Source organism: Populus trichocarpa, chromosome 10, assembly GCF_000002775.5.
Source record: "Populus trichocarpa isolate Nisqually-1 chromosome 10, P.trichocarpa_v4.1, whole genome shotgun sequence".
NCBI lineage: Eukaryota > Viridiplantae > Streptophyta > Magnoliopsida > Malpighiales > Salicaceae > Populus > Populus trichocarpa.
The window spans coordinates 14912728-14937077 of record NC_037294.2 but is presented as its reverse complement, the minus strand read 5'-3'; the positions used below and the strand labels follow the sequence as shown (position 1 = coordinate 14937077).

At 30.9% G+C, this 24350-nt stretch overlaps 1 protein-coding gene across 13 annotated transcripts; it reads left to right on the top strand.

The window, feature by feature from the left end:
* Positions 1–15010: 15010 nt before the first annotated feature.
* LOC18102587 (uncharacterized) lies at positions 15011–19507 on the top strand. 13 transcript variants are annotated; one of them, XM_052456729.1, is made up of 5 exons: positions 15011–15476; positions 18140–18357; positions 18825–18861; positions 18930–18971; positions 19087–19507. In XM_052456729.1, the coding sequence occupies exons 2-5, from the start codon at positions 18268–18270 to the stop codon at positions 19170–19172; spliced, it is 255 nt and encodes an 84-aa protein (XP_052312689.1). In that variant the 5' UTR covers positions 15011–15476; positions 18140–18267; the 3' UTR covers positions 19173–19507. The 13 variants fall into 13 exon arrangements, 2 of the variants coding, with proteins under 2 accessions (XP_052312689.1, XP_052312688.1); XR_002984020.2 differs by adding exons at positions 16512–16649; positions 17237–17344 and having other exon boundaries at positions 15018–15476; positions 18140–18971; XR_008060409.1 differs by adding an exon at positions 16512–16649 and having other exon boundaries at positions 15015–15476; positions 17237–18971.
* Positions 19508–24350: the final 4843 nt, after the last annotated feature.

The following is a 24350-nucleotide window of genomic DNA, read 5'->3' as shown; positions in this document are numbered from 1 at the left end:
TTATTTTCATGTGCGTATATAAAAAATAATTTTTAAAAAATAAAATATATTATTTTAATATATTTCTGAATAAAAAATTATTTTAAAAAGCAATTGTAATTTTATTTTCAAACAGGTTGTTATATTACATAAATTATAGCTGGCAATAGAAAATAAAAAAGTTAATTACCTACCTATTTAATACATATGAGGATCTTTTAATATTTAACATTCACAATTCTCCTTTAAGGGATACTCAAATATGTGTATAATCAAACCTTCTCATTTTCTTTTACATCGAAGAAACTGGCTCTGCGGGCAGTTGCAGCAGTTGAATTTCAAGGTACTCAGTGACGACGTCGAGGTCTGGTAGGTAGGTTTGCCCTTTCCAAGTCCCCTTTAACGTGAGGTGAGCTAGAGGGGATGTTTTGTTGGAATTTTCAAGACTTCAGAATACAATGAATTAGGAATATCAAGATTTTTTTAAACTAGTAAATTCTGCCTTGCGTAGGATTATGTTTTTTAAACTAAAGAAAAGTATTAGGAATATCAAGATTCTTTTTTATAATATCATTAAATTTAAGTGGTTTGATGTTGAAATCTTTTAATTTGACTTAGCTGAAGTTTCAATTAAACTATGTCGGAGTTGATCTAAAATGAATCAATTAATTTAATGGGTCTAAAAATAACTTTGATGACCAGTAATTACATAATATAACTTTTAAAAAAATATTAAGATGATAGTTTTTTTAAATATTGAGACGATATCAGATTTAATTGATCTCGGTCTCTTGCGACCTGAATCATCAACTTTAATGAGTTTAATAACTTTGTTATTTTTTAAAATTATTTTTATTTAATTTTATGATAAAAATAAATGCTTAAAAATTAAGTACCAATTTTAAAAAAAATATTTATTTGAGATCGTAATAACTATAAAAAATAAAAATAAATAAACCATGAATTTTATTTCACAATCAATCCAATATTGACATTTCAATGATATCATATTTCAGAACCACGATAAAATTATAATTAGAGTCAGAGTTCTGAAATGCAATATATATTAAAATGTTGTGCTTTTGAATCGTGACACCTTTAAATTATACTATTTCATCATCAAAAAAAAAATTATCTTGTGTTAATTTGCTATTTATTTGTATTTCCGATGCTAATTACGTAATCTACCCTCTATTGTTTGTATAAAATAATTAATTATTAAGGAAAAAACTAAAACAACAGTGTGGTGTAGAATATTATATCGCTATGTTCTTTTGTACTATAAATTGAAACAATAAATAATAATTTTGTCATTGTCAACGAAAACAATTGGATTGTCAACAGAGTACTTTTATTCTTTTTACACTGTAGTTTACCATTAGAAATTAAAAAAAAAAAAGGTATTAAATTAGTATCCAGGAGTTATTTGACCTTTTAATTTTTGAAATCACAATAAAATGACTTAATTATTTTTAAATTTATTTTTTAACTTGATTCTATGAACTTTTTCATATATTTTTAATTTTTTTTATTATCAAGTATGCTGAAAAAAGATTAAAATTCTAACACATATAAAATATTATTTAAAATTATAAAGTGATGCACATGTAGTGGGTGCTATTTAGGTAGCAGGTAAGGTGTCATCCAGTTGCCAAATAGCGGCTTCCATTCCTGAACAGTGTGTGTGGAAAATAGATTTATGGTATAACGTCGATTATTATTTCTTTTTCTCTTTTCTTTAATTTTTACATCTAACCTCTAACTTTTTATAACAACCCTTCAATTTATTTATTTTTTAAATTTGATCCTTATTCTTTAATTACTATTTATTTTATTTGAAGTTGTTTATAAAATTAGATTTTTTATAATTTCACATCCTATAATTTTATTTATTTATCAGATTTGGTTCCAAATCTTTTAATTGCTATTTTTTTTGTTTGAAATATATTTTTTTAAAATCTCATCCTTTATTTTTTTCTATCAATTTTGATCCTTACTCTTTTGATTGTTTTTTTTTAAGCTCATGTTTTTTTCAATTTCATTCTTTAAATTTTATTTAATTGGAGACTGAGCTCTATTATTATTTTTATTTGCTTTTTAAATGGTTTTCACTAATTATGAAAATGAGTTGGGTTATCTAAGGTATTTTAATTACTGTTATTTGTTAAGTTTATCTTTTTTTAAAAAGAATTTTTGTATTAATTAAATTATATTAATTGAAAAAAAAAACAAGCATGAGATGCTCACATATTGGTATTTTACTTGGTTTGTTTTTTGATGTCGTCGTGTAACCTTTCACAACAGTGTTAGAACGTTACACATATGACATTGTCAGTTTATATTTTTATAGTGATGGGGTTTTTCTTTTTTCTCCTTACAAATAAGATATTATTAGCTTATTTTTTATAATTAATTATTGTTGTTTGTTTGATTTATTTATTGTTAATATTTTTTATATCATATTATTAAATTAACCGAGTTTATTATCTCCATCTAAATAACTTGTAACTAGTATCATATTTCGTCTTATAAAAATAGTAATACCGCTTCAACTTATTTTTATGTTGGTAAAAATTTAACCCCAAACGATGTACTTCAAGCACCAATCTAATTAGTCTTGATTAAGTACCACTTTGACTAATATTAATGATTTTGTAATAGTCTTTTTGACCAATATTTGTCTTTCCATAACACTAGTTTTTTTTTCAACCAAAAGTATATTGATATCTACGAACAAAATTTTATGAAATTGAATCCTCTCACTCTTAGAATATGATGCACTGTGAAATTCAAATCAACAATTAGATCTTATCTTTAAATCAAATAATTTGGCAATTATATTTTTTGGAAAGCTACCTATAATTGATGCACGTTCAAAAATACTACCTATGATTCTTGCACAATTCAAAATTCAACCATTAATTTGAATTCAAGAGTTTGAGTTCTCGAAACATAAATCTATCATGTTCTTAATCAGATCTCAATCCAAGTTTTTCAATCTCATCTATTTTTTATTATTTATGTTTTTTTTTAAATAAGGTGAGAAATAATAAAGAATTAAATTTAGTTATTAATGAGTTTAAAAATATAGACAGTAGCTACATAATAGTTTTTTAATCCATGAGGGGTAATCAAGTAACTCCATTAAAGTATGAGGAATAAGTTATTATTGTGAACTTATGAAATAAATGTACTTGATAGTGTTATGATTGTGAACAAGCGTTAGATAAATAATAGAAACTAAAGGTATGATGGAGCCAATATTTCATGACGGGAAAAAATATTGTGTTATTGATAAAAAACTTAGAGACTGAACAAAATGATTTGTAGCAATCCACAGTGTTTTGTGAGGAAAGATACAGTGCTTTCGCCATATGATTTAGCTTTTCTGTTAATAAAAAGAAAAAAAATTACAAAGCTAAATTCTCCACCAACTTAATATTTAAAACAAATTGAAAAACATAATTTTGGAAGGAAAAAAACTCATGAGAAAAAATGTTATAGCAATTGACAATATTTTGTGAGGAAAACTACAGTGTTTTCCTCAATAAACTATAGTACTTTCCTCACATATTATAACTGTAATTCTTAACCAGCTCAATATTAAAAAATAAAATCGAAAAGATAATTTTGGAGAAAATTATATATATATAAAAAAAACTATGTGGAGAAACATTATAACAATCAATAATGTTTTAAAGAAAAAAAATTACAAAACTAAATTCTCAATCAGCTCAATAGTAAAAAAATAAAATCAACAAATATAATTTTGAAAAATAAAAAAATAAAATAGAAAAACCACGTGGAAAAACACCGTAGCAATCCACAATATTCTAAAGAAAAAAAATTACAAAGCAAAAATTTTAACCAGCACAATATTAAAAAAGTAAATTTACAAAGATAATTTTGGGGGGAAAAAACAAAAGAAAAAAGAAAAAAGAAGAAAGTACTGTAGGGAAAAAAAAATAATACACTGTGAGTGAAAAAATAAAAAAGTGAAAAAAGAAGAAGAAATAATGCACTAGAGATTACTATTATAAATTGTAATTCACAATGCAATGGGTGTGGGTGAAGAATGATTTCCCCACACCCTTTAGCTTTATTTACTAGGTTATAATTTGATTTGTTTTATGTTGTTTTCAAAACTTATTTTATATGTTATTTGATGCAATTGTTATTTGTATATAAAACTAATGTAAATGATATTGATTTAGCTCAGAAATTTATTTTTTTATTTTATGCTTATATTTGTAATATATTGGTTTTTTTTTTATGGGCATTACTGTCGCTATAAAACTTATGCATACAATGTTCCGAGTATTAAAGAGTTTTATGTGGAATTAAGGAATTTTAATTTGAATCTTTGTACTTGTAAATGCATTATTAATGCATGTCCAAGTTATGTAAATTTAAGTAAATACAATCCTTGTGAAAATAAATCTACTCTTCTTTTTAATTAAGGTGAAGAGTCTTGTTGTCCACTTTATTTGAAGCCACAATTCAATTAATTAATCAAATACCATTAAAATCTTTCACTTTTACAGGAGTCATGTCCATTTTATTGAAGTCACAATTCCGACTATTTTTCACTTTTACAGGAATCAACAAAACAGCAGAGGAAATCTTTCACTTTTACAGAAGTCACAATTATCTTTTTTGTTTTGTGACTTCTGCAAACAGAAAAGATTTCCTCTGTTATTTGAACAGCACAAGAAAAATATTCGGAATTGTGACTTCAAATAAAGGTTTGTATTTGTGGGTTCTTGTAGTAGCAGAAGCATGTGTGTCTGTCATGCTTATGGTTAACCATTGATTTCAAGTATTTTAAAGAGAAAAACCATCTACGATCTCTGCTGCTTTGTTGTTTCCTCTGTATTGGACCTGCGGCTCCATGGTTTCTTGATTCCCTGTTTCTGTTTCCTCTGTATGCTCCATGGTTTCTTGATTCCCTGTTTCTGTTTCCTCTGTATTGGACCTGCGGCTCCATGGTCACAATTCCGACTATAAGAACCCACAAAGACAAACCTTTCTCTTTTTATTTTTATTTTGCACTCACAACACAAGAAAAATAGTCGGAATTGTGACTTCAAAGAAAGTGGACAAGACTCCGGTAAAAGTGAAAGATTTTAATGGTATTTGATTTATTAATTGAATTGTGACTTCAAATAAAGTGGATTTGAGGAAGGTAATTTTAGAAAAGATTTGAATTGTGATTAATTAATTGAATTGTGACTTCAACAGTTAAATTATTATTTTTTTTTCATTTTTTTTCACTCACTGTGTATTACTTTTGTTTTCCTACAGTACTTTCTTTTTTTTTTTCCCCCAAATTATCTTTGTACATTTACTTTTTTAATATTTAGCTTGTTAAAAATTTCACTTTGTAATTTTTTTTTTTAGAATACAGTGAATTACTACTGTGTTTTTCCACATGGTTTTTCTATTTTATTTTATTATTTTTTAAAATTATATTTGTCGATTTTATTTTTTTAATATTGAGCTGATTGAGAATTTAGTTTTGTAATTTTTTTCTTTAAAATATTTTTGATTGCTACAACGTTTCTCCACATAGTTTTTTTTTTTTGTTTTTTTATAATTTTCTCTAAAGTTATCTTTTTGATTTTATTTTTTAATATTGAGCTGGTTAAGAATTACAGTTACAATATGTGAGGAAAGTACTATAGTTTATTGAGAAAAACACTGTAGTTTTCCTCACAAAATATTTTCAATTACTACAATGTTTTTTCTTATTAGTTTTCTCATGAGTTTTCCTCACAGGTGGGCTCTTGTTTGAACGTGTTTCACACATGCCATGTTTATAATCCGATTGTTTCCTGGGAGTAATAAATGGCTTGCGTTTCTTCGTGTTTCACGTGTTTCTTCTCTCAAAAATATAGTTTCAATTCATACACAAGCTCAAAAATATCTTATTATCGAAAAAAAAAGAGAGTAAAATAATAATGCTTCAAGTGTTGTTGTGATACACTTTTATTTTAGATTTTTTAGTGTTTAGGAATTTAAATTCATGCTTCTACAAGGAGTGGGAATCGCAAAGATAATCAGATTTTGTGTTGCACAGTTGCTCTACGTTCAGGAAGACGCCAAAAATAAATAAACATAGAGGAAGAGAAGAGAGATTGTTTGTTTTTGTATTTTAAAAGTATTTTATTCGTGAGCCTGAATTATTCGTAAGAGACTCACTTTCATGAAATTAATGTGCATCACAGGTAGAACTTGTCTCTCATCAATTCGACGACCGACTTTTTTTTTTCTCGGCGAAAGAAATTATTGGAGCCTCGTAAATGAGCAGGGAAACTAGCCGTGGTCCCCTATATCTTGCATCCTTAATCACAGGTCAGGGAGCTTTCACGGCGTGTTCCGCGCGCTAGAAAGAATAAAGAAAATAGAGGTTCTGCTGTTTTCTCTGATTTTTTTTTTTCGAAACATTTAGTTCGAGTTTATCGAGAAAAGAATAAAAAAGGACTTATCAAAAATTTATTTGCGGTGACACAGGAAACTTGTTCTGAGCCACAAATAAATAAATAACAAATGAAGAAATTCATGTGAGTCGCGCGGACGAGGCCGAATACTTTAAAAAACCGTACGGACTTGACTGTCCATGAAAATATCAAAGGAGGCTCCTCCCTTCCCTGTCTCTTAAAGGCGGATCTTCTGCACGGAGCAAGGGGTAGAAGCATAAGTTTCAAATCTGAGCCGGGGTTGATTCAGGGAAAGTATTGAGTCACCGGTTACGTGGGATGAACATAGTCAATTTTTTTAAAATTTTATAAAAAAATAAAAAATGATATTATTTTAAAAAAATTAATCAATTAATTAATTTTGACTAGGTTTTCTAGTACTGGACGAAGAAGAGTTATAAATTATTCTAAATTTTTAAATGGATTAATTCTCTTTTATTTTTATTTAAGACCCGGCCCCTTTTTTCATCCAAATTATAAATCAATCTTTTAGGACATGTTTTAAAATAACAGGTAGAAGGGAAATTGTGTGAACAAACCTTGTTGGTGGAAGGTTCATTACTATATGAAAGGTCTGTTTGAGATTGTAGTAGCGGTGACGGTTCAAATTATTTTTTATTAGAAATATATCAAAATAAAGGTTTTTTATTTTTTTAAAATTATTTTTGATATCAGCACGTCAAAACGATTTGAAAACAGAAAAAAATTCATTTTAAACAAATTTTTTTAAAAAAATATTTAAAAATATAATTAACACCATGTTTCCAAACATGCTTATAGTACACCAGCAGCAAAAATCTTCTTAAAAAACAAAACTAAAAAGGAAAATAGACTTGTACAAAAACATATAGATAATCATCCAGCACAAGTTGCCCCGCAAGCCTAGACGTTAGAATGTCCCGGTCCTTTCAAGAAATTTATGTCTAGCTACTAGAGCGTTTATTGACTTTCTGATGTCATTGGAAGCTAATTAAGCCAGCCCGATGAATGAAAACATCGCAAAGCTCCAACCCCATCCCAAAAACGTTCGGAGGTTTTCCTTTAGGCCTCCACCGTGGTTCTGTGGAAGCCATTATTGCATTCTTATTTCTTCTTTGACGTGTGGCTGATCTAACATTAGCAAATTATATCCCTGAGCTTCAAGCTCATCTTGTTGAATAAGTTCAACCCGTGTCAGGCAAGATAAATCAACAATCACACGAAAGTTCATGACTTGAAAGATTGAAATCATAGACAATATAGGAGAGTAGAAGTGAAAAGCATTCGTCAATATCAATTTTAATGCAGGAAAGGTGAAAATCATGCAGCAACAAGCAAGATAAATCAACATGTTTGTATGCTTCAACTTGAGTAGATGCATGTCGCATCAGATAATAGGCACTTAGATTTAGTTTTTTTTTTAGTTTTCTTTTTATAAAATCTAAACCTAATTGCAATTGCATTAAGCAAACATATCACAACTCATACTAGAGAGGATTCTTATCTATATAGATTTCTGAGATACCGGCAGATTTGGGCATGCTACATTATTGCTAACTGCCTAATCATTTATTAATTACGACATGCAAGGTATTATATATCTATGATAAAAAAAAAAAAAAAAAGAGCACCATACGTAGGGGAAATAATATATATATATATATATATATATATATATATATATATATATATATATATATAAAGAAAACTAAATTGCATGGGGTTTTCACTGTAGCTCTGGTTACAGATTATTGTAGATTGTGATAGTGAAATTTAGTTAGGTGATGTTTAAGAGAATCATGGGAGGTGTTTTAGTATTGTCATGTCATCTTTTCTATTCTATTGTTTATTCAAAAAACTGCTGATGCATGTTACACACGTCCTATCGAGTGAGTGACGCTCGCTCCACACCATGAAGGAGGTGTGTGATACGCCTTTTGATGGCCAAATCTGATCATTTGCTGTCTAGATAGATGCGCAGACGTGTCCTCTTCCACATGGTGCGGCGCATGTAGACATATCATGATTGAATTGTCATTAGTGATCGATTATTTGTGATTTTTCTTTCTTTTGTCTCTCCTGAGAATTAAAGTGCACATTTGTCCTCTGTTTATTTGTTGTTTGCCTGGGTCTAGCATGACCAATGGATCCAAGTTTGTTGGGTTTGATATGGACGCCAAACCTAAGGCAAGGGGTCTAACATGGCCGCCAGACCCAAAAACCTATAAAAAATAAATAAAAAATTTATTAAAATTTATTTTTAGGATATTTTAATAATAATTTAAATATTTTTTTTATTTCTTATAGGTTCTTGGATCTAGCATTGCTGTCAGATTAATGTCGCTTGAATCTAGTATGACTGTCAAATTCAAGAAGTACTTTTAATATTTTTTTTGACATTTTAAAAAAAATATTAACTCCCTACGGGCGTGATATAATAAAAAGAGGCAGACCTGTGTGATGTACCTTTGGAGATGGGCACCCACCAAACCATTTTTGTTGCTAGAACAACCACACATTTAGTCCACAAGAAATGATATACCACAACTATCTAGGTGGTGGTCCAGTGGTAAAAGCTTGGGACCAAGAGGTTTGTTTTCTCTGTGGTCTCAGGTTCGAGCCATGTGGTTGCTCATATGATGATCACTGGAGGCTTACATGGTCATTAACTTCAGGGCCCGTGGGATTAGTTGAGTTGCGCGCAAGCTGGCCCGGACACCCACGTTAAACTAAAAAAGAAATGATATACCACATGGAAGACCTTGTTTTCCTCATGGGCGGGTCCAGTGATCAACGATCGGTCGGCAAATCATCCCAACAATCTCTGCATCAAAAACCTTATCGGTGAACCTTGGAGACAAACGAACATGGACATATTTATTACACGTAGATCCCTTCAGATTCTTATAGCAAGTCAGTGGAAGTTGACAGGTTCAGCTACTAACGGGCGTGGTATCTCGGGAATAGGAAGAAATCTCAATTATTTGAGTGTTCTTTTGTTTTTTATACAAAATAGCACATGTTAAAAACAAATTTGCAAGAGCATCACAGTTGCAATTAAAAAATATTTATATAGGATCACACCTCCACTGGCTGTGCTCCTGGGAACAACGACAGCGTATTAAAATCTTGAACCTAATAATTAAAAGAGTTGTGTTAATTACTTCTTATATAAACTGATCAGAGAGTCAAGTTTGTTGAATTTTCTAGTAAAATTTGATGACTGAGTTAAAAGTAATTTGATAACCTAATACTTTTCAAGTTTGTTGAATATATATTTGTTAGATTTTTTACACTATCCAAATACAATAAATTCATATTCAATTAATCAGAAGGTGATTCTGATTATTTGACTTTTGATATCAAGTTTTATCTGTACCATGACTTGATTTTAGATATGACTTAGGAGCTGCTCGAAGCTTCACGTTTGATTCTTTCACTGCCTAATCTTTGTAGCTCACTAGGTTCTGGGCATCTTCAGGGGAGAAAAAAACGCAATAGCTATCAGGAGCATCTCGAACGCTAGAAGTTATTTAGAATAGTTAAATTGATAATATTATTTTTTAAATATAGTTCATGTGCACTCTAATTATAAAAGTTATTTAGAAGAGCTTTTAATATATTTGATACACGACTATTTTAACAATATGATATGACCTAGTCGACTTGAAGAAAATCTAAAAATAACATTAACGATTCTAAACTAATATAATATTAAAGGATTGAATTGAAAAAACAAAAATATTATCCGGATGAACTCGTCAAATTCATTTCACGGGTTATGAAATTAGGATAATCTCGTAGAAAGTAAATCGAAAAAATATAGATTTGAAAAAAAACTAGTGAAAAAAATAATGCAATGAATAATGTTACTGAAGTTTTAATATTTTTAAGAAATAACATTTTTATAAGAGAAATAATATTTCAGCATTCTCTGGCATGTAAAACAAGTATTATTGAAAATTCAAATTTATACTAATCTTGGTGATGCGAAAGCATCCACGCATATCCAAAAAGGTCTTCTTTAAATAAAAGAATAATTACTTCTGACCCACAGAAGGTCGAACCTTCACAATGCGTGTATATTAAAAACTACAGATGAAGCTCCTGGAGAATTTTCCATGCATCTGGAGAATTTTCCATGCATCACGCACATGTACAAGACTCGATGTCAGGCGATTACGCAACTCCTCAACAACCATACAATTAACTAACCTATGATTTTTCCCAGCAGAAAAGATTCCAGTGCATCTGAGCTTAATTTATTTTTTTCTCTTTAATATTGCTAGACCGTTATTTGAGAATGAGCATTCGAATAATTTAGATAAAATTAAATTCGCAATTTGAAGTGATTATATGAAATTTTTTTACCCAGTTTGTTTTATCCAATCGAGTAATTCAAGTCATTTGACAACCCAAATGTTTTACCCAATCGAGTAATTCAAGTCATTTGACAACCCAAATGTTTTACCCAAAGAAAATTACAAGCTCGTAAATTTTAAAAATATATAAATAATAAATTACCCAAAAAAATAACACCGGAAAAAGGTCAATTATATAAAAGATCTATAACAAAAAATTATAATTAAAAAATTGAGAAAGTGTTCCGAGAAAAACACGCGCATGCTTCCTGCAAAATCTGAAGACGGGCTTATCTTGAAGTCTCTTGAGAATAACCATATTTGGATTGGACGATCATTATTGTTCTGTGATCTAAATATTTGTGGGCAAAGGGGACAAGAAGCTTAATATTCATGACAGTGTGTTGCCTATGACTAACGCTGCTACTCTCAGATTCTCCATCATTTTGCTGCACTGGTTCCCCAGTTTATCTCTGGTAGATCATATGGCTGTTTTTATCTGCTTTTGGTTTACATGTTCTTTGCACTTCCAATCAGGCTGACAAAAAAAAAAAGCAATTTTTTCGGCAATTACACTGTTCTGTTCGGACTTTTCTGCAATCTAAACTGCTATTGCTATTGCATTATGCTCCAAATCATCTTTTGGGTGATGAGAAACTTCAAACCTGGTCAATCTATAGCTGACATACTGCTGGTTTTGATGTTTCTGCGTTGCCCTACTCTAGTGTTGATGTTTCTGCATGGGTTTGGCCTTTGGGTTCACTTCATTTGCTGTCTACACTGCTTCATTTTTCTTTACTACGTTTCAAGATTTATTTGCTTCATTTTTCTTTACTACGTTTCAAGATTTATTGCTTCTGTCAAGTTGGCCATGATCGTTTACTTTTGTGATTTCCTGCTAATAATCACAAGCCACAAATCTTCTTTCACTGTTCATGGTGAGGTTTCTACATGTCTAGTTCTTCAGTGATCTCTCTGTATTCTCCAAAACTTTCGCCAGTTAGAAGTTTCAAGCGCTGTACTATACATGATGTCTTCTGCTATATATTTTGTGCTTCTGGGCATACTGCCGCTACTGTCTGTGGAATATGGCTACGGATATGTTCAGATGAGAGGCGGAGAGTGCCGACATACTCAAAATGGTGTGCTGTTGAAGAAAAGGAGATCTCTTTCTAGTTCTGTAGGTGCTTCATGCCATGGAAAGGCCAAGTCTTTTATCAAGATGGGGTTTCGCTGTTATGCAGCTATTTTTAGGATTCTCGTCTTGCACAGTGCACTCCAAATTTTGTTCATTAATTTAATGCCCTGTTGTCCGTAGCCGATATTGTTGATCTGCTACTTCTTTTTCTCTGCTTTAGCCTCTGGTTCTAGCAAAGGAGATTCGGCAAGTCTATATTAATTGACTTAATAATTATTGACCTTGCCTTTGTTTCCAAGAAAATCCCTTGTTTTTATCTTAAATTAACAATAACGGAAGAACAATTAAAAGAAAAAAAAAGACAGCAGAACAGAAATTGCAAAACAAACTATGTGCCGAATAATAAAAGAAGCCACGCAAACAAAATTCTAATTCAATATTGCCCCAGTAGACATAACTAATATAGTACCAAACAGGTAGAACTAATGTTGAACAAATCGTTTTGAACCTTCTGTGCAATTAGTTTCCTTTCTCTCTCTTTTGCTTTTTTTTTCCTCCCTTTTCTGCTATTGAACAAAATCTGAAAGATGGATAGAGAATTCGACGTCATTAGGCCTCGTGAAAGTTTGAGACCAAGCTCTCCTGCATATAGAACGTTTTGATCAAAAAATCTCAAAGTAAAACAGAGCCGTTTTCCTTATTTTGAACTGAACATGTTAATTACTTGCTAGTGTATGGTGTGAAGCTCTTTCGACGGCGTCGAAGAATTTTAAGATGAACATGTTACTATACTGTACTGCTCAAGCCTAGCAACACGATCACTTCTGCCATTCCGACTTCTAATACACCTTCTTCATGAAGACAAGTCACCAAATCTTTACGGGCCCGTTTGCAAACTAGTTGCAAAAGCACCTCCAAATCACTGCTTTTCAGCTACTTAAGCTAAACATGACAAACCAGGGCTGATGGTCTGATCACGTCAAGTAGTAGTTAGATGCTTATTTGAGGTTTATCTGATTTACATTAAAAAAAAAAAACAAGTTTTATGTCGGAAAAGTAGTTTTTCCTTTTGTAACTTTAAAAACTTGGATGCTAGGAACGTACAGTATTTTGATGCCATTAACCTGTCCTCATCATCCAAGTAACTTGTTGCAGCAATTTTATTTTAGTTTCTAAAAAGCAAATTGTTGCAATGATATTCTGTAGCTTTTATTTATAGCAATTTTATTCTAACTGTCAAAAACAATTGCAAAAGTAATAGAAATGTCAAGGGTTCCATATAAATTAAACCTCCCAGTATAATTTGTTATTCAAAAAAGTTTACGCAGCATTAGCTCTATAACAAATCTATTTTCCGTTATAATTTGTTTATTTTATGGATGATTAGATGGGTCCAACTGTTATGGTAAAAAAGGATGAATCATTGATGAGATGCTTGCTTTTCTACCAATCTAATCTATTCTTTTATAGCTTGTATCTCGTTAGGTACATCAAGATGTCTAGTTGTCGTTATCTGCGAAAGATATTCTTTTATCTTTCGCATACACTGACTGATTATCTGAGGAGAGAAAATTTATAAAGGCTTTAGGAGGGTCTTGTAGAAAAGGAACTGAGATGTTTTTTTTTATTATTAACATTGGTATTCGGGCTATTTTATATGTATCTTGATTAATTTTATAGGCCCTGAAGTTAATAATAATGTAAGTCTTTAGTGATCCTGAAATTTGTGAGATTCGAACTGATAATATTTAGAGAACAAATCTAGAACCTGACCAATAAATCTCATCCCTCGGGATTTGTTATGGAGATTTTTTAATTCAAAAGTAGTGGACGGTTGCATGTAATTAATGCCTTGTTTGTTTCCAGGAATTCATTTTCCTGGAAACTATTTTCTCCACTTTCCCATGTTTGACAACTATAAGGAAAACTAGTCAAAGGAATCCAAATTCCGGTCAAAGGAAGATAATACACTTTAAGCCAGGAAAGTGTTTTCCTTTCCTTATTTTAAGGAAAACACTTTCCTTTCCTTTGTTCACAAAACATGTGAACGTTTTATGACTTTTGATGATTTCTTTGTTTTTTTAGGGGGGTGGGTGGCCCAGCATCCAAACATAAGGATTTTATAAATCATTTTATTGTAATCTTTTTGTTTCTAAATTAAATTTAATTGGTTCCCAGTGACCAAAAATTAAAATTAAAATAGTTGTTAATCTAATGTAATATATAACTCTTACCATAAACTAATTTGGCTTTCTTCATATGAAAAAAAAAACTTATTTTAAGCTTTTAAAATTAAAAAAAAAAATATTTAACTTAAAAAATATTTCACAAGCTTATTTCTCTATAATATGATATGACATATATAGTTATATTTTATAAAATAAGCTATGTATGAATATAAGATATAATAAAAAAAATTTATCATTATACTTTTTAGATTTCATTCTTTTATTGTAAGTAATTAAATATTTATATTAAATATTTAATATATATTAGATAAACTTGAAAAAAAAATTAATTCATTAATAAATTATTTTCCGGTTCATTTTCCATAACATAACCAAACACTGGAAAGTGTTTTCCAGTTCATTTTCCATAACACTACCAAATATCAGAAAATATTTTCCCGGAATTCACTTTCTAAAAGGAAACAACTTTCCTGCAAACAAACGGAGCCTTAGTTGACGATAGAACTGGCGAGGGAAACTAATAAGGATCCACTTGTGAATCTCTTCAACGCTTGGGGACTCGATTGTAACTTAAAAGACAAGTCGATGAATGAGCGGGATTGGTTCACTGGATTGGCGCGTCTCCGCATTCATTGTATTTGTATCTTTGCCAGATTGACAATCCCGACAAACCATATTTTTCTATAAACTCTTTTATAATTCTTTTGCATAAAAATTAAACTTAATCATAAAAATGATGCTCTCAGTCCACATAATTGCCAATTTTTAAATCGATAATAATTAATTTCACAGTTACGCGACACTACAATGTCGATACAGATTATACCTATATATATACGCAGCTGATCAATGTATTTTGTTGCTCGTCAATAGAAAATCGATATGAAACAATTTCTTTCTGTCTTTTTTTAAGAATTTAAATTAAAAAGAAAGAAGAGGGAGATAAAAAAAAAAAAAGGTATGAAAGATTCCCTATTACAGTGGGCGTCTGCAGGAGTGACAGCGAGTTAAAGAGAGGACATTCTTTTTCCGGTGTCTGAGACCAAGTAGAACACAACGGAAACCGAACAAAACCGAACATAAAAAAAATAATGGTTGTTAATACACGGGCTCACTGTACTCCTCCACTGAGTTCACCTCACCTACTCGCTCCTCCCTTGCTTTCTTTAAACGGAGGCAGCCCATTTTCTTATACGAAGCTCCGAACCCAAGAATCGTTTTAGTTCGCTGAGAAAAGCTTAATTCGGAAGGGTGAGGATCCATGAGATCCGTTGAGGAGTCCGAATCTATGACGGGTAACTCATCAGCTCCATCGGCTATTGATTTCCCTACATTGTGCCATCGATTGAAGGTATGAATGAGAGTGGGAAAAGGATTGCTTTTCTTTTCTTAGAATATAGATTGGGAAATGGAAAAGCTTTCACCTTTTTCTTGTTAACTATGAAATGGGGTTTCTTTTTCCAGTTTAGAGCAGATAATTTGTGTCTGTGATTGATTAAGAAATCATGATTTTAGGTTAGAAATCAATGCAAGAACAAGATCATCCAATTCTTGTTCTATTCACTTTTTTATTCCCTAAAAGTTAGCAGCGATTTGGCTTTCCAAATTGTAAGGACTATAAGCTTAAGCAAATTTGTTGATATTGTTGGAGTAAAGGAGAGTAATTATTGAGTTGCCTTCTAGTTGATTAGTTTGTCAGGACTGGATTGGATTGTGTATGAAGGTCAGTGCAAAGATTGGATATTATTGTGTTTGTTACATTAAGTAGGACTTCAAAACTGGCATTTAAGGGCATCCCATTTTACCATAAATCCATGTGCATGTGCTGTACTAAGTGTTCTCACCGATGAGTTTATGCAAATTATGCTCTAGCTTGGTCTGCAGAGATTACCAGACTACTGTTGTTGTGCTTTAAGAATTATAGTGAAACCTTGCATGATGGAAATCGAGTGGCCCCTGTACCTGTAATTGAAATCTCCATCATAAATTCTCAGCCTTGACAATGTAATGTGTTTTAGAATTAGTGTCTCCGCTACATGAGATAAACATATATTCAAGATTTCAAGTGGCTTATTATGGTACAAAAGCCCCTTGAAGTTCTGCTTGTTTCACCTGTAAGCAACTCTGAAAGAGGTTGGAGCCAGTATTCCTTTCCTTTGTTTTTCAAATACCATGGGTGCGTACGTGCTTGTGTATTTATGCCTTGTATACATATGCTTCTTAATGTTTTTTTTGTTGCACTTCTCTTTGCTTTGATCATGAGCAAAATATTTGGTTCTCATTTGATTTTTTTTTCTTCTTGCCTTTTTACTCTATGTGAGCCTGATCTGATGTAGGTAAAGGTCTAGATTACATTTTAGAAATGTCTAATCTCTCTCTCTCTCAGATCACAAAACTGAAGGGATGGATCAACCATTGGATAAAGGGTCCTGAATCAATTGCTGACCATATGTACAGTGTGTCATTGATGGCTCTGATTGCTGATGATTGTTTTAGTTCGCTGTGAAAAGCTGAACTCAGAAAGGTTAAACAGTTTATATCATGAGAAGACTTGTGTTTTTCTTTCTTTGTGTGCACTTTCAAGAAAGTCAATGTGTGTATTTACACTCTTGAATCATGGGGCAGAATAGACCAATTTATAAATGATTTAACTACATAAATGTTATGATTAATTGGAAACAAATGGTTTGATGCCATGCTAAGATACAAGGGAAGATTATTGGGCTTTAATCAAACAGGAAAGTCTTGGGTTATCAATCAGAAGAGAGAAACCAGAGATTCAATTTGCTATTAGACTAAATCATTTTTTTTGTCTTTTGAGGAGAATAGAGGCAGGATGGTGTTGGATATCTGATTAACTCTACTTGTTGATACTGTATCTAGCACCCATATAATTTACAGGTCCTTAAAAAAGTCACCTAATGTATTCCTGTAGTTTTCATTCTTAAAACAAGCCATTGTTGCAAATTTACCACTTAAATTAGCTTTGAGCGACACTTGGTTGCCTCGTATTTTGGACAGAGTAGACTGGTAGAAAAAGATGGTATTATGTTGGATTCTTTTAATTGATCAATATGGTTGATAAATGATATGTTATTTCCATTGATACAGGTTCATTTATGCTCTAATGGAAATTTACATGATTCTTTGAGAATGTATAGGGCATGGATTTGGTGGTGGTATGGGCCTATGTGGGGGCGCGGGGTTATGGTATTTTGCGTAAGCAAAATCATATCTTGAATCCATAATGTTTTTTTTTTTTTTTTTGAAAATAGCTCCTTGCTGCATAAATGGCTCGATGTTTTACTTGTACTGCTTCAGCCTTGGCATGTCATGAATAGATCACCACCTCAGGAAAAAAATGGACTAAATTATTGGAGAATAGATCTCTCACTTAAAACTGAATTTTGGCTAAAAATTAGGAGAGCAGATATCAATGTGTTTCATGAGCACATTTGACACTGTTAATTTGTCACTATTTGACTCTTGTCAGGCCATAAAAGTAAAACGTACAAGTTGATGCTCCAAAGCCATAATAGTCCACAGAGCATACCCAAGCTTACACCTAATGAGTAAGAGAACAATGTGTGTCTGCAAATATTTGTTTTGCAGTCAGAAATCAGAATCGTGTATTGTTGATGATTGTAGAATGGGAGAAGAGCCCTACAACAACAACAGCATTGATTGGGGATTCTATTCCATGTTTGTAATAGTTCTCTTTTTATATATCTAATTGAGCTTATTGTGTTTTACTTTTGCAAAATATGCACATATATTTTGTTGGAGTTTTGAATTTTGAGTTGGGATTTGGACTTTGATAGCTATTGTTGGAGATATAACAATATCAAATGGTGTGCCTAAACAAGAAAAGAGTAGGCTGGAGCAAGCGGCTTTAAATGAAATGTGTTGAGTTCTTGGTGGACTGAGGGTTACTCAAATACTGACTCTTGCTATCTTGACTTTTAGCAGTTTCAGCTTTGAGTTTTCTGGAACTAAATATTTTCATTTTTTCAGCTGAAGAGATCAAAGAGTTATGGGCAGAGTATGAAAACAATGCTTCCTTGGAGGCCAACCTTGTCGAAGACTTTGACAAAGTTTGAATTTTTGAATGATGCTATAAAGGAACAGGTCTATGGTTCCAAATGCTTCTTCAATTGATTTTCTTGCTATTGCAATGTGCGGTGAAAGTCATTGAAACACAGGACAGTATTCAAATCAATTGTGTTTGCCAGGTGTGTCATATATCCCCATCTACTTTTGAATTATTGATGACCAGTCTTTTGGAAAAGCTGCAGGAAGCTGTTTCTGATGGCCGTTATGTGTTAAGGATTAAGGGAATTATTAAAAATAAAATAAAAACGTTAAAGTAGTTTGGTTACTGCCCAGGGACTTCTTCCATCCACTGACATTGTGATCCTCCTCAATTTGTGTTTAATATGTTCACCGGTTGCTGTTGAAATGTTTGGTGACTCCCTTTCTCTCGCTAGATGTTCACTCGGAAAACTTCCCAGTGTTAATGCTATAAAAAGCTTCTACTGGAATCAACTTCAATGTGTTAAACCAATGAAGTTTTACGCTCTCCTGAAGCAAATCCATAAACCACATTTTCTTATAGCACTTGATTTGCATTTATATTTGTATATCCCTTCCCATGTTCAATTCTTTGTTAGCAATCTAAAGTTCCGAGTCTCATGTTTAGGTTGAGATGATTTTGCGAGCACTGGAATATGAAATGGGTAGGTTATCTGATGAAATTAAATGTTCCGCTTCCAAGGAATTCTCATTCGATGTCATGTTTTCACAGAACAAGGGAAGGTGTTGGATGAGTTTTTCTTTTCAGCAGCAGGTAGAATCTACTACTTGTTCATCTCAAACTACATACGATCGGAGCTTTCTGATTATATAATTTTACCGTGTCAAAATTTTTGTTCATGATATTCATACATCCCTTTTATCTGTAGGAAAATTTCGAACTGCGATAGGAAAGAGCTGGGCAGCTGAGATTTCTTCAAGAAGAAACTCTATTCTGGCCAGGAAGCAAAACTGATCTCCTCGTCCATCCACTCATTTTTTATCCTTCCCTTTCAGGTTGAGACATTCCCTTGGCTACTGCTGTCTGTCTAACTGATACGCTCTCGTTGCAGGACCTGGTTTGGTCGTTGAGTATGGAAGGATAACTGATTAGATTGAATCCAGAGGTAGCCGAAGAGGTTCATTCCCGAGTCGTCACAGGGTTTGTCATAGGCAACTAACGACCAAAGAGTTCTAATTCCAGAATTTAGTGTAACGACTGTTGTATCCAGTAATGCTTAAATTTCAAAGGAAAGTGTAATAATATTTTTGTTTTCTTGTGAAAAGTTCAGTAAGGGGTTGCAATTTTCATTGATGTCCTCTGGCCAACTAAAGCAGCAATGAAACTCTTCAAATGTTAGCTTGTGATGTATGCATGACTGTTTCCTTGACGAAACATCAATAAGGCTGTTATGATCATGTGTGTTTGGGCTGAAATTATTTAGTTTTTATGTTTTTGAATGGTTTTGATATAAAAATTTTAAAATCATCTAAATGTTGATTTGATGTTGTAGTAATTTCTGTTTTGAATGTGTTTTTAAATTGGTTTTTACTTGAAAAAATATTAACTTAATGTATTTAAGGTTTTTTTTATGGTTTTAATAAGTTAGTGTTAAAAATAAAAAATATATATATATAAAAAGATATCAAAAAATACTTTTCAAAATCATTTTACATATCATTACCAAACACAAACTAAAAACATCCAATTATTTGTATCTTGTTATCAGATACGTACTTGAATATTCGCTCGTGCCTATGCATTCTGCTTTGTGCTCGTGGCTCGTGCCCATGTTTATGTCTGCATAGATTTATTGACTCGTTAAAAGCTCAGTTGAGTTCTGAGTAGTCAAAGGAAATCGTTCGAAACAGGGTCCGCAATCTTGTTTTTAAGCTATACGATGGCTTGCACGTGCAGCAGTGCAAGGCCTAGTTGCTGTTGGTGAGACGAGGTACTAAAAGTCAAATGTCTTGTAGACTAGGAGCAATAGGCTAGTAGTTGACATGATCCTATCATGGGTCGATCTCTAGCTGCATGTGGGTTCTTCGAGGCTACAGAATTATGAACCTTTCATATTGTTTGTTTATATATATATATATTGTACAATTAGCATGAAAAGTGCAAATAAATAGAGAAATTATATTTAAGCAAAATTTTTTGGTAAAATAACATTTTTAGATGTTATCACTGGAAATTGTGATATTTTATTAAATATTATAGTAGTAAACCACAATATCAATTGAATATTATTATTAGAATATCAATTGAATATCGTTATTAGAAGCCATAGCAAAATTATAATTGATGTCACCGTCTACCATCACTGTATCTATTTAAATTCAGGACTAATCGATTAACCAGTTTGTAAAGAAACTGCCGAAATCAAGGTCTCGAAACGAGATTTTTTAAATCTAAAAATTCAATGGTCGAAATAGAAATTACATGCTATTTAAAAGGAAAGCGATCTCTTGAAACTCTTGTGAAAATTTGAGCGCGATTCAATAGTTTGATAAAAAATCATGGTTCTTTTAAACCATTATTTTGATATAACGCGACCAGACCTCCTCTTGAGCCTAGACATGTTCTATTGTTTTATAAATGCACATGTTAAGTTTTTTACATAACTTATTTGGGGCAAATCCTCATCAAATTATAGCAAGACCATACTTGATTGCTCAGAATCACCTGCGAGAAATACTATATAAATAATAACTTTTTAATATTTCAATTAGAGTATGTCTTATAGTCTATAAGTTGGATAAAAATATATATTTTTACTCATAAAACATATTTGAAAGAAAAAATTTGTTGATTCATGGTTTTTGCGTGAAATAGTTAACCAATTATATAACTGTATCTAATCGATCTACTGGTTAGTAGTTGTCATGCTTAAAAAATATGACATGTTTAAATATTGTTATTCTAAATCAAGACAATTATCTTGTCAAACTTAAAAATATGTTATTTTATAAAAAAAAATTAAATTAAATATATTCCATCAAAACTTTTAATTTATTGTGATAAATTTTTTAAAAAATCGTTCTTGGGTTTTTTAGCAATTCTATCGTGGAGGCCCTAAACACTGAGGGTGGTTTTTGTTTTTGTTTTTTTGGCAGACAGGTAACTTCGACCTCCCTTACTGGTTGCTACAATGTCAGTGTCGCTAAATAACTGATGCTATATTTACTAATGCTGGCACTCTAAATTAAGCCCTCGTTTATTTAGAAAAAAAAGGGCACTTTTTTAGCAGCGATGAAATTTCAGTAAACATAAAACAACAGCGCAGAGACATTCTTGAATGATGCAGAAAAATAAATATCATCAAACTCAAATCCAACCATGTATGCCCGTACAGCTTTTTGCCACTATTGTTACTGTAGCGACCCTCTTTTAATACCCACCGACCCATGCCTGATTTTTTATTTATTTTATTTATTTATTTATTTTTAAAGATACATGTCATGTCAGAGTCATTCTTTTCTTCGAACCATCCACAGTTCCAAACCTACAAGCGAACAGTGTAAACACATTCAACTGGAATCTTAGGTACTGTCGGTCAGACTGTATTTTTTATTTATTTTTTAAAAACTAATTTAATATTTTTTAGTGTTTTTTTATTGTTTTAATATAATAATATAAAAAATATAAAAGAATATTATTTTAATATATTTTTAAATAAAAAACATTTAAAATATAATTTCTCCCTTGAATTCAACAACTATTAATGAGAGTCTTTGTTAATAGTTCCTCGGGCCCATGTAGCAGCACTTCAAATAATCCGTAATTGACCTCTTCCAAGTGCCACCACCCGAGGCGAGAAATTTCATGGTTATTCATGGAAAATGCTTGAAGGGAGGAAATAAATGGACAATTTAATGGCTTTTCTCCCCCCTTTCAACATGAAGTTTCTTGTATTCTTGAGTAGGTCGTGTAAAATCAGAATGATGCATATTTAAAAAATTATTTTTCAGACCTTTAATATGAATATTTTATAAAAGTTTGGATAATAAAAAAAAACACTCCGACTATGTAAACTATATACATAGAAGAAATAAATTTGCATTTGAAGTAGTATTTCATGAAAATTTAATTTTTTTAAAATATTTTTAAATAAAAAAAACATTCTAAAAGAACAAACATTGCCTCGTTGATGTCATGTCGTAATATTATTATAGAAAGCATGCTCACTTATAACTATGCTAAACTTCTGAAGTTAGAGGTAACCACTCTACCGATAGATTGCGGCACATCACCGTCGTCAGGAAAATCAATATCAAGAGGTTTGTTTTTTTTGTGGTCTCGGATTCAAGTCTTGTAGTTGCTTATATGATGATCACTGAAGACTTACATGGTCATTAACTTCAGGACCCATAGAATTAATCAAGATACACACAAACTAATCTGAATATCCACGTTAAACTAAAAAAAAAAAAAATTCAACCTTACCACGTAACCCAATGGCTCCCGACACTTGAAAACTTACGAGGCTGTCTCTTTTCTCTGTACCGAGAAGCATTAAAGCTAAAATAGAATGCACAATTAATTAATAGTAATTAAAATAGACTCTAGGCTAGCAATTATTACTACTTCTATAGTAAGGGGCTTGAGAATTAACATCGAGACAAATTTTAAAGCTCTTCATCCTTGCACCTTTTGTTTTCCAATTCCCCCACCCCTCCCTTTTTTTAAGTCCTCTAATTTTTTTTTATTCATTTTAAAAAAAATTATTTCTAAATATTTTTTTAATAATAGTCTGAGTTATTTTTAAAATGATCAAGTTGATTAAATTAAATTGAAATAACTTTTACAAGGTTTAATTTTAAACCTAAAAATTTTTTTTCCTGTTAACTTCATATTTTTTTAAAAAAAAAATTACATCTTTAAACCTTTTTTACTGGCTAGTCATGTTATTTTTAGACTAATTAAGTTCATTGAGTAATGACAAAATAAAACTCACACGGTTTAATTTTAAATATAAACTAAGTAAGTAGTTGGACTAAGATGTTTTTTATATCAATTTCATCCTTGTATTTTTTTTACCGATTCATCCGGATGTATTTGAACTAGCCAAGTTGATTGGATCATATTAAAATAAGTATCAACATGGTTTAATTTTAAATCCAAGCTACATAAAGAATCATATAAAAAAAATTTAAATTAACACTATAGCCAGCTTTAGTAAAAATATCAAATAGTGATATTTTTTTTATCACGTTTAAAAGAAATTATCCGACCCTAGGATAGTAGCGCTTACATTAAAGAACTCTAAAATGCGTGGGATATTCACTGTAGCATTTTTTTTTTTTTGCTTTTGTTTTTTTTTACATGTTTTTTTTTTTGCTTTTTTTTTTTACCCAAAATTGATTTATTCTTTTTTTTTGTTTCTTTTTTTTTAAAAAAAATTTGTTTCAAAATTATCTTTGCTAATTTTTTTAAATATTGAGCTGGTTTAAAATTTAACTATGTAGTTTTTTTCTTTAAAACATTGTGGATTGATATAATATTCTCATACATTGTTTTTTTTTTTTATGATTTCTTTATTTTTTTTTTCAAAATGGTCTTTGTAGATTTTATTTTTTTTATATTAAGTTGGTTGAGAATTTAGCTTTATAGTTTTTTTTTAAAAAAAATAATATGGATTGCTACAGTGTTTTCCCTACATAGTTTTTGTTTTGCTGCAGTGTTTCCTCATATATTTTTTTAAAAAATTATCTTTATCAAATTTTTTTTTTTAGTATTGAGCTGGCTGATAATCTAGCTTTAGCTTTCCCCATATTTTTTTTTTATTTTTTTTTTTCCAAAATTGTCATTTTTTACATATTTTCTTTTTTTTTGTTTTGTTTTTTCAGAATTATTTTTGTTGATTTTATTTTTTTACTATTGAGCTGATTGAAAATTTAGTTTTTTTGTCTTTTTCTTTAAAACATTGTAGCTTTCCCTACGTGTTTTTTTTCGCTTTTGTTTTCTTTTTGTACATTTTTTTTTCATTTCTTTTACCCAAAATTGACTTCTTTTTTTTTAGATAGCCTTTGTCGGTTTTTTTTTATATATTGAGCTGGTTGAGAGATTAGCTTCGTAGCTTTTTTTTAAAAAAAAAAATACTATGAATTACTACAGTGTTTCCCTTACATGGTTTTTGTTTGGCTACAGTGT